At 31.7% G+C, this 12,721-nt stretch overlaps 1 protein-coding gene across 1 annotated transcript in view; it reads right to left on the reverse strand.

Moving 5' to 3' along the window:
* The window catches only part of LOC119837968 (homeotic protein empty spiracles-like), a 28,056-nt gene that overhangs the window by 7,109 nt on the left and 8,226 nt on the right, over positions 1-12,721 (reverse strand). The window contains exon 2 of the mRNA XM_038363770.1: positions 6,535-6,707. Coding sequence (XP_038219698.1) covers positions 6,535-6,707 — 173 coding nt within the window. The remainder of the gene's footprint in view (positions 1-6,534; positions 6,708-12,721) is intronic.

Raw genomic sequence — 12,721 nt, forward strand, 5'->3', positions numbered from 1 at the left:
TAGCATGTATAATGGATATGAATCAATGAATAATTGGATGCCTGTCTATCGTGTCTATTATATGACATACTACCTGTAGCGTATAAAAATATTAATTTTTTATTTTTAAGCTTAGTATTTTTTTCTTCTTAACTATAACGTTAAAATATTCATAGAAACATATATACATACATAAGGTTGTTTCATACATATAAATATATATAGCGTTGTTTTTTTTTTGTATTTGTATTTGTTATAAAAAAGTTTTTTTACGCAGTACGATGAAATTAATTTTCTTTATACTTTAAATAATGTTAATTATTTTGATTAAGACGCTATTATTAGCTTCTCCTGAATGTTTGTATGTATCCGACTCCTTCAGACTCAATTGTGATCTGTATTAAAAGGACCGATTTTATTTAAACTTTGCTCAGTTATCAATGATCGGTGACAATACCTATGTTTATCCTACTATCATACAAATCCTATCCTATCCTATCTCCTACTTATAAGTATTATAAATGCGAAAGTTTGTAAGGATGTGTGCATGTTTAGCTCTTTCACGTAAAAACTACTGAACCGATTGCAATGATATTTGGTACGTAGACAGCTGTACAATTGGAATAACATATAGGCAACTTTTTATCCCGATCTTCCTACACAATACGGACTTGCGCGGCTGAAATCGCGGGGCGCAAATAGTAATTTCATAAATTTATCTTATTATTCTGATAAGGATGGCTATATATGTGTGTATAAGAGGAAATAAGACAATTAAGCTGATTCTATTATAAAATAGTTTTCTTTAACTAAGCACATTTCTTAATCACATTATATTGTTGTTAAAACTCAGTTTCCTAATGTCCTTTACAACAAACAGCCTGTATAAAATTCTTGTTAAAACCAAACACCATGTATGTGAACCGGATACGGATGTTTGCGGGTATTCCGGATATCGATTTATATGACGTTGTTAGAGTTCATTGGTTCACTATTGTATCCAACATTAAAAACTATCATATGCCATGATTTTTATTTCATATATCATATGATTTAAGAGTCTATTAAGTAAACAGTGGGTATACCATGAAGGACTATTCAACTGCCATGATTCTTATTGAAAAATGTAGTATTTATAATAGCTTGTTATTTATATTATAAGCTATCTGTTGCACGCAGCTCCCCCCGCTTGGCCAAATCAAATTTTCGTGTTTTATGCTGTATGTTATTTCCTTGTTGTGTCCTATGTTCGCCCTGCTTCATCCTTGTTTTTGCGTAAAAACATTACAAACATACAAAAATATAAATTAATCCTCTTTATTATATTAGTGTGGAGTTACTTAAATCGATAACAAATACAATTACATATATAGGAACTTATAAGACACCATTTCCTATTTATATCATAACCTGTACAATTTTATAGATTTATTCCCAGCGCATGCGTGATCTATTATGGGTGGAGCCGCGGGATGCTGTGATGTTCACACGGAACCCCGCTACGGAGCTATGTAAAGAGAGATTGCACCCTTAGCCTTGCTTATGTAAAAAACAAGCTGGTAGTAATGGTTCAACATGATAGTAAATTATAGAATAAATTAAATGTAGTATATGAAATAGAATGGACATGACCAAGTATTATTCGTTTAGAAATTAAACACTTTATAACGGATTTTAAAAGCCATTTATTCACTATCGGGAAGTCTCCACGTGACCACGCTCGCTGTAAAGTGTACGAAACGTCGGTTTAATAATATAATGAATGAATCGCGTTTAAAATCCGTTGAAAAGTCTGCATTTCTGCATGATGTTAATTTTAATGTTCCTTTGTAGTTTCCTACTTTTTTCTGGTATAATTAATGAATCAATATAGGTATACGCTATAGCTGGGGCTACCGATTTTATCAACAAAGTTTGGCCGTTTACCATAATAATATAAATTGTCATTGTGAAGATTTCGTTAAATTCGTTAAATACAAGCAAAGAATAGCCAACATTCCGAATGAAAAAAGGTCAATGAAATATGAATGATTGTTTACAAAAATCGAATTCTATTAAAAATTCAAACTCGTTCCATTCCCGCCAAAACGCCATTTAATCTTGCCTCCATTACGGACATGCAAAGATCGCCACAGAGTATCTAACCAAGCAGGTTATACACGATACCAATTTTATATTATTAAGAAAATTATACACAGCTGCTCAGAACGTTCATACGAGCTATTAAGATAAAATGTTTACCGTACTTAATTCGATTATTGGAACTTGGGACGATATGTTAAAGAAAATGGCTCGCTGTCATACAGAATTTTTTGTTGGCGTTTTGTGAGGTCGTATTTGTACTGTTTTTTGTATTGTTAGTTATTTGTTATTAATTGTTTAATTCGTCGAAAACAGGGACGATAATTGAACGATATTGAATAAAAAAACAATGTTCGTTTATATAATATATTAATTTTATTGTAAAGAAGCAATTTATGTACGTATTTGCTTGTATGGAACTTTTTCAAAATTTTGTTTATACTTTATTGTATTATTTAGTTTGAAATAATAATGGTAACCGAAGGAAAATAATACTTACAAGCAAGTGTAAAATTGGTTCAGTTAAGAATTTCTTAAACAATTAACTCAGTGCAAAATTCCGTTATTTCTGTAACAATAAATACAAACAACACGAAAGAAAAATATTTTTACAGATATACAGAACTATGAATATTGTATATGGTAAATGAGGTAAAAACGAAGCGTGCACGCTTCGGTAACCCCTAACGCTCAGTGAATCGCTAAAAAAATAATAATATACTCATCAAAAGGCAATAAATTTGAAAATTCTCTTGAAGCCTCATTACCTCGTAATTTTCGATGTTAATTTCTAATATGGAACATCGCATTTCACCAACGAGTTAATAAAAACTATAAGACGTCAACATTTCGCGCACATTCCTTGTTCAATTAATTTAAATTATTAATAAATGGATTCTTGAATGCAGCTGTTTTTTCCCTTGCAAAAATATGCTACCCGGTTTATATTTTAAAGTACCAAAACTACATTAAAATTTATGAATTGTTAAATTATGTGTCAATCTATTTTTAGTCAATCAATTTTTTTTCGAAGTTAATATTGTGTTTCTGTTCAATTATTGATGAGTGTGGAACTTTTTTAGTACAGAAATTATTATAATATTGATTTTTCCTATATTGTATTATATATTTATACCTTAATTCTATTCATATATTTCCCTCTAACCTTGAAAAAGTACGCGGTATTGTATTCTGTTATTAATTACTGAATTATTAAAATTTCAAATTTGTAATCAATCATTTAAAAATGCAATAATACAGACATCAAAGGGCAGTAATTAAAAATCAACAATTCAGACATGACACTGGCAACTTATTGCTTAAAAAAAGAAACCATCAGCAAGAAATTACTTTTTTTATCATTTCGTTCAACATTGCATGCGGCGAACAATTTAGCGCTAATTCACCGATGTTGCATTTATAAACGTGGCTGTTACGAATTTTTTTTATTAAAAAAATGAGGTAATAACTAGCTAGTACGATGTTCTATGTCTTTTTTCTATTAAATTATTTCCGCTGCTCATAGAATTCTAGATTAATCGTTCGTTCTGGGTAGATTCTATATTTAGACTAACACACCTTGTTATTATCTATATTTTCCTTTCTTAAATAAAAAAAAACAAGACTTATAAATCAAGCTGCCAAATTGATTATTCCACGTTATTCTTCACATAATCAAATACAGTTATAACATCATCATTTCTCATTTACTGATTATGAGGAATTTCTCTTTCATGATTTTCCAGAATGGTATATTTAATTGAATAATGCTCTTGTACTTCTGTATACAAAAACATAAATACCGAAGCGTGCATGTATTTTTGTTAATTGTTAGATAATATATGGCAATATTTAGAAGAAAAAATTACAGATAAGAGCAAACATATCTAGAATATCCACTATGATGTAGGTATGCACTAAGAAAGGATATTGATAAATTCTACCAAGAAGATGGTGGTATATACCAAGAAAATTTATTTTGAACAAGCAGGTGAAACTGCGGGCAACAATAGGTCCAACATAAATCTTATTAGGACATTGGAATCGGCAAAAATATGTGTATTAGATGGTTATACGTTTTGAATATGTTATAAACCACGGAAAACCCTTTATTATTAAAAAAGAAGAACTTTATAACCTAACCAACAACCTGTCCATCCCTCAATCGGATCTAAAATGTAAATTAAATAAAACAAATCGCTTAATCGCGTACCACGAATCCGCCAGAGGTGTTGAAAATACGCATCGTTGAGGCATAAACAACAAATGGTTAACATCGCACAATTTGATAATGAATCTAACGCGTTTCGCAATAGCATGCAATACACAAGTATTCAATTATGTAAACATATGATTTATATGAATTTACATAATTAATACTGAATTATTTACAAACAAGATTATCGGCCAACGCCCAACTTTCTAACATTAAAATATTCAGGGCTGCATTGCAGGCGGATATCTTACTAAAAAACTCATATAGAAACGAGGTTTCGACCGTGCGACCACACCCTGTTGTCTTCGGACCGATAGCATATTCATTGTTATAAAACTATTGTTAATCTAATTTAATTGGTGATTATTGGTCTATTGTTATTGGTTAGTCTGTGGCTTGGATACTATGGTAGCCGCTTGAAAACTCTGCCTATAGATAGTGTTACAATAAATACAAACTATCTCTGTTTAAAATTTGATCTAAGATGAGAATAAATTTACAAACGTCTGTAGTTATGTACAGGATAAAATTTATACTATAAGTTATGCAAGTATCATGAAAAAGATAGTTGTAGATTAGATATAGCAGCAGTAAAAGATTTAATTATCATTGAATTAAACAATATGCTTTTTCGCGCATTTTAAATTGTACGTATTTTTAATAAACTTTGTGTAGTTATTATAATATGTTTGTGTTATTGTTATAATGTACGAATGGCAGTACCAATATCAAAATATTAATAAAAGGGCGAAATAAACAGAGAACAAGTTTCTTAACATCTTGAAAAGATTTCGATTTTGAAGATTTTGAAATTTCAAAAGTTAGTTACTTAAAAACGATTGAGTTCAGGAATTAAGGTCACCTGCATTACCTAAACTAATTTTGAGTCACTTGAATCATATAAATACTTGATCGTGATATTACAAACAATGATTTATTTGCGAACGCTACCAGCACGAACAAGTAGAGCTAATAATCGCGTAATAACATTTTTTATTAGTTTCCAACAATTAGACGCGGCTCGATATCATTCGGTTTGCAGGTAATTATTTCGTAATTACGGTTTAATCGACCCAAACTATATAGCTGCTTTTTTAATGTTTTTTGTTAATTAAAAGGGCAGAGCCTGACTGATTACTCGCATCCGAAGCGATGCCCGGATGGTGCGTTTCAGTAAGCAAGCTGTATAGGGATGTAGGTTTTAGGATTTCGTTTATGACACTGCTAAAGTTATATTAGTCGAGCACGCTTCGGTACGAATTGGCCCAGCTCGCACACACAGAAAACTAGCGATGACATAAAAAATATGTATACATATCTACTTAAGCCCACTGGAGCCGTAATAATAAAGATGCATTGTGAATTTTACTTAAGAAGAATACCGAATAAAATAGTGTATCACCGTTTTTACATGAGAGGAGGTATTGATTTCCCTATTAACAAGTATCTTGGTGTATGTCTGAATATTTCTATAATAACTGTTTACATAGTTATTCATGGGCAAGTTGATCAGTCTTCTGTATCGACTGATTTCTTTATAAGACGTATGACAGGAGGAATGAAGGAATCGGTTTTACTTTCACGTATTTGTGTGAGATTAAATGTATATACTCAAAAGCAGTGGTGGCTCAGTGGTGAGAACCTTGGACTTCAAAATCGATAAGTCGGGGTTCGAGACCGGGCGAGCGTGCAGGAAATAAATTGATTTTTCAATTTATCTGCACATGTGGATAGCATGACCACTGCTTAAAACGGTGAAGGAAAACATCGTGAGGAAACCGGCATGTCCAAGAATCAAAAGTTCGACGACATGTGACATCTGCCAACCCGCACTTGGCCAGCGTGGTGGATTATGGCCTGAACCCTCATAGGAGGCCTGTGTCCCAGCAGTGGGAACATATATGGGCTGATGACGACGAAATGTATATACTTTATATATATACTTTTTTTGCTCTATCACATAAAAAAAAATAAAAATATACTTATAGGAACCCTCTAAAATTATATAAAATTTGTGAGTCTGTTATTATCTTAAAGTAATAAAAGTATTGTTATTACTAGCTATATAGGCCGCGGCTTCGCTCGTAGGCACAGAAATTCCTGTAGGCATGAGATGTGTCAGCTACCACCGCGGTAAACAACCTATGCTATCTACCTATCTCCCGACACAAAAATCATACCAAACGCTAGCTCCGTTGCGACGTGATAGATAGACAAACACATTCGTATTTACAATATTTGCAAAGATTAAAACTAACCTGAGTTTCTGTGAGGCTCAAAGCCTGGGCTAACTGCTTCCTCTCCGCCCCCACCACGTAATGGTTTTTCTCGAACGCGTGTTCCAGTTTGAGAAGTTGGGAGGGGGAGAAGGCTGTTCTGATCCGTTTGGGCTTTCTGAACGGCTGCAAAAGGAAACCGGGGATGTCTGGACCTGGAACAAGAATAATCCATGAATATTTGCTGGATTGGAGGCCATACTAGGTAGGAAGTAAGAACAATAATGGTTGAATTTATAAATGTCAAAACAATTTCATTGCAATCGATTCATCTGTTGTCTGGTAAAACGCTTGATCTATACATACATAGAAAACAATACATGAATATATAGGTACACAATTAAACAAATTTTATGAAACCATCCTATCCTATTAATATTATAAATGCGAAAGTTTGTTTGTTGTTGTACGGATACGCGGGTGAAACCGCGGGGCGCAGCTAGTAGTCTATATTTATGACTAGTTTGTACTGTACTTGCACCTTTATTAGGAACGATCATATACTTTAAGTTAAACTTTCAGTCACAAATTGATTTTATATAATTAATATAATAATCTTAATGTTGAGAATTTTTTTATATTCTTTCAAAATTTCTCATTTATAAAGCATTTCAATGCTGTAAAACTAAAAATTAAATCTTAATGTTTGTATTGTGTATTCCGATATTCCTACGGGATACGGACTTACGCGGGTGAAACCGCGGGGCACAGCTAGTATTTAATATTTCAATTTTGATCTGAACTGCGTATAATTTATGCCCAATTAATCAAAGCCATTAACTATTAGTAATTTTATATAAATAATAAGATGAAGCTAAAATACCCATAAGTACATTTAATTCAATTTTTTAATTCACCGTTCGCGCACACAAAGCCGGATCAATAGCTAGTTAGAATAAATATCGTGTCTAATCACATGTTTTAATTGTTTCAGTCATTATGATTTAATTAGATTATCATTTTATTAGCAATTGAATTAATTACTTCGCTTGGTCGCGTTGGTGTCTATCTGAGAAATGCGCTTTATTGTATTACTATGATAATCATGAGATTGTTATATGAAATCTCTTAGGTATTTTTCGCAATTCAATTATTTATCATATAAAATCATACAGTTAATCTATAAAAAAATAATGTGATCTAAGTTTATAGGTTATAAATAATGTTGAAATGATGTTGGAAATTTATATGAATTTGTATTAATTAAGTTAAACAGTTTCTATAGAAAAATTGTATTTATAAATCAACTGAATGGTGACACCACCAATAGTATAAATATGTCCCAAAAACAAAAAGACATTTGTTTGAAATGTTTGTATGTTTGTATGTTACCGCTAACCTCGGATTTGAAAAATTCGTTCTGATGCGTGTGCATGACGTAATTGAAGAAAAAATTAAAAAAAAATATTTCTTTACGAACCAGTGGTAAATGTTATTACTATGTTATGACGAATCAAAACTGCTGAAAGAAGTCTAATTGAATAAATAAATAATTGAGTTTGAGTTTGTATCAGAAAGTTCATCAATAGAAGAAGGCATTAAGCATAACATCGAGTACAACGTGGGTGAAACCGCAGTTCCCAACTAGTCTTAAATATAAGCTAGATCACCTTGAGTGAGCACCTAGTTACCCATCATTTAATTGTCCACACATTAGATCCCTTAACCAGAAGCTCGTTAACACACCATTCAAGCAATACCATTAAATATTCAGATACAATACGAAATTATTTTCAACACCAATTACTTCGTCAAAGCTATCTTAAGGAAGCTGACAATTGTAAGAAACCAATCGACCATACTAATTATTTATTATGTTATCTGCATGACATTTATGTTATCTGTGCCGATGCAATTCATCCTTTGAAAATAATATGATCGATCATTCGATAGTTAAATTTTATGATCGTCAGAAATAGTGTTTGTTAATTGTGATATTAATTTTAATTACTTATTTATTATATTGCGTTATGTACTTGTAATCATAATTAATTTTAATATAAAATAAGATTGCCTAAGGCCGAAAGGATAGAACTTTGATGGAATTTCAGAGGCAGATATCACTAATTTACATTTATATTATAAAAAGGAAACTTTTGCATCTTTGTATGTTTGTTACATTTTCACGTATAAACCACCCGAATTCAAAAATTCTTTCACAATTCGAAAGCTGCAAATTCACTGAGTGGCATAGGCTATGTATATATCACGGGCGGAGCCAGGGCGAACAGCTAGCACCTAATGTTATAAATTATATTTTTTTAGAATTGATTATGGTAGAAATATAACGTTATATAAAACAATAACGTAGGTATCTTATGCACTTTTATTTTCGACAATAATTAGGCTTGCTTGAAGATATTTTAACGCGGTCCATCGCATTCCAGGGTCGGGAACAGTCCGCAAACCATAAACATTTACAAGTATATTTTACCTATATAATTAATGAGCATCACTCAAGCTGTGTGGGTGGGTGCACGCAAAGCCTAATGTCATTTTAATTGCGACGTCTTCGAAGATACGGTAATTGTATGGCTGATTCTCGTTGAATTATTTAATGTATGTGTAAATATTAGAGATATTCGTTATTTAGTTACAAACAATGCACAGACACGCTGAATGATTGCGTTTTAATATAAAATATCAACAAAAACATTGTAAGTAAGATGTTATAAGACCTGACAAGATAATTCTTAGCTACGTTTTTTACTTGCGGTGCAATTTCTAGAAGTTATTTAGATATGATTGTATCCATTTCTTAAATGAATAAATTAAACAAAAAACTCTTCACTAATTATAATCAGTATTCTAATAGTCTTATTAATATAATATATGCGACAGTTTTTGAGAATGGATGGACGTATGTTTGGTACTCTGTATTGTAGCTTCATTACTACAATATCACATAAGCTATAGACATAATTGCTTTATAGAAAGAATACGGGCGAATCCGCGGCTGAAATCTATCAACACAGCTAGTAGTTATCCTACTTAATCTTATTAGTCTTATCTTACTATCCTACTAATCCTACTAATATTATAAATGCGAAAGTTTGTAAGGATGTGTGTGTGTATTTGTTGCTCTTTCACGCAAAAACTACTGAGCCGATTGCAATGTAATTTGGCACGTAAACAGCTGGACAACTGGAATAACATATAGGCAACTTTTTATCCCGATATTCCTACGGGATACAGACTTACGCGCGCGGGTGAAACCGCGGGGCACAGATAGTTTGCAATAAAGTCGGATCAGTCTATCAGCCAGTCATGGCTGAAAATGTTAAATACAATACAGGTATTTATTTATATATTTACAGTTCTGGGTACTTTGCTATTTTCCTTTGTTATTAAACTGAAACAAATTTATGAGTATAAATATGTATTTTCCTTCATTATTTTCTTTCTTTCTTTCAAATATATAGGTAGTTTTAAGCTGTTACATAATCGAGTAAAAACTTTAGAAAATACATGACAATTTTAATTAAATAATTAATAATTTTATTTTCATTTTTATTTATTTGTTTTAAACGCTTTTGTGCAATACAAAACTACTAAACAAAGTATTAATTCAAAGAATGATGAGTGTTGGTACAAAATGGCCTTATTACAAAAGTTTTTGTATTAAATATTTTCAATAATAAAATATAATAACCACACTTACGTCATGTCAAAGCTTGATAATCATCTTTTATGACGACACGTAATTCGTGGTCTTTAGACGAGTTAATGTTTTACAGCTTACATATTAAAAAAAAAAGTGATTTAAAAATATGTTTTCAAAACTAATTAGATAAATAATTACATAGTTGCACAGCATACATTTCATAATTTAGCCCGTGTATGTAATTTTGCGAAATAATTTTAATTTAATTGAAGTTATGGCGCGTTAAATGATTCCTTCGCGTGTGCACAAGTTAAATCATTAACATAAATTATTGAAGTGTTATGATATACGCTAACGTGGATAATAGGTGAATTTTGCACCTTGAGACGATCGAGAACTATTTGTAAGTTGTCAAAAAACAAAAACTTGCGCCAAATCTCATCGAAGTCGGTTCAGTGGTTTAGGCGTGAAGAGAGACAGACGGATAGAAAAAATAGACAGTTACTTTCGCATTTATAATATTAGCAGGGATTTTTATCTTTCTCACTTTGGGAGTTTCAATATTAAATGATATATAGAGAGATTTTTAAAAGACTGCGCTGTCTTGTTCATTATTATTTTTATATTTATTATCATAATGATTCCACGGAACAATATGTCTCCGTTTAATTATTAAATCACGTGTTAAAAATTCATAAAGAATAAAAACAAAGATAAGATTCAGGTCGGTGAGTGGACGTCAATGAAATTATCTTGATCGTAAAATGCTGAATTTATGTATTTCGTGACACCAGCCTGGGTCACCAGATAGTGTAGCAATGGCTTAATGATCCCAGATCATGTCATCATCACTACCCAAATTACACGAAGCCATGAACAATGTAGCTGTCATATTGTTTTTTTTTTTTTTATTGCATGTCTAAAATAATGTTTAGTCTGTACCTATATTTTGACAATGGACACCAATGGAGGCTTTTTCTATTTTATCTGTACGAAGCGGGATCCGCAACCGACTTCGAAATTCAAATTGTATTCTTTATATAGCATTTGAAAATAAAGAACTATAAAAATATGTCATGATCGAATGGTTTAGGTTAGTAGTTATGCGTGAATAATATAGGCAGAGAAATTAATAAACTTAGTGCCGTGCACTCCTGCTATCGATAAAACTGAAATATCGTCGACACAAAAAGTTACATTCTATAAAATTAGCAATAAAATATACCCAGAGCTCGGTTAATTAAGAGCTAATTAATCAATGTTCATTATTTCTATTCATAGATATTTTTTATGGAGAATTTAATGTCAATAAGAAATATTAAATAGATACGTAGGTAGATTTGGACTATATCATCTTTATGAGGTACTAGTTAGTTATTATTTTACTGTAATGCAATAAAAAATATGAAAATGCCTGATATATGATATAGAAATATGTACCTACAATCTATATGAGTGATGACTTAACAAAGCCTGTTCTAAGGCTAATGTCTTATTAATAATACCTAAGACGAACAAAAAGTCAAACACTTGAACTACACAAAAAGTTACTTCTCTTTCCTCAGTTAAATACTTTAAACGCGCCCACAAAACAAAACCCACAGAGATTTAACTCAGACAATTTTAAATGAAAGCCAGTAATTAGGAATCGTTTTTTCAAAACGAATTATCTTGTCAAGCTATAAACTGAACAAATATCTCCTTTAATTAGTTTTAAACAGCTCAGACTGAATAATTAATCATAAATTCTCCCATCCTACGTCTCGGCCCGAACGTAAATCACTTCATCTAACTACCGATCTTGTTTCAAGATGGCTGACCGCTGCCAACACAACGAACATAAATAGTTTAATTTAAAACGCTTGTTAATCTCGCTCGACCAACAACAAAGTACTCTCAAATTACATCCAATTATAACCCATTCAATCCTTTAAAGAAATATTGTTGAAAAAACGCATCCGGCAACAATCGCGGTCATTAAAAAAGGTGCGTAACGAAAGATGTGACGTACAGTGCTACCAACGTTAACGAGGCGAAGGTTAGTGACGTACAACTATCGATAAATGAACGATTATCGATAGTATTAACTAATTTCGCATTGTGCCGTACATGGACGAAATAATCGATGAAGCGTATCATTAAAGTTCACGATCGTGCGCAGGAGAACATAACGCCTGTCCTGTACGTACCTAATTACGTCTATAACATTTTAATAGCGCTAACATTGTATTTTATCGTCGAATGGTATGTATAAAGATACGGTTTGTTTATTGATATAGTCATAAAACGAACACGATTTCCAGCAGTTTTTGTTGTTGCTAGCTGTTGACTTACACCACCTATATATTCTTCAGTACATTAGCTATTGCAGATATTATCAAGATTTTTACTACTTTGTCGTTGATTAAAGTGGCACTAATTTAAATGTTTTAATCTATCTACGGAACAGCATAGCAAAGCGTATATTTATAGGATATAAAATAAGTACTTGGACACCAGCACGATAATGAAGCCATTTTATTAAATAGAAAAACTTGCAGATTTCCTAGTTGACGTATAAGTCGG

Source organism: Zerene cesonia, chromosome 29 (assembly GCF_012273895.1).
Source record: "Zerene cesonia ecotype Mississippi chromosome 29, Zerene_cesonia_1.1, whole genome shotgun sequence".
Lineage (NCBI taxonomy): Eukaryota > Metazoa > Arthropoda > Insecta > Lepidoptera > Pieridae > Zerene > Zerene cesonia.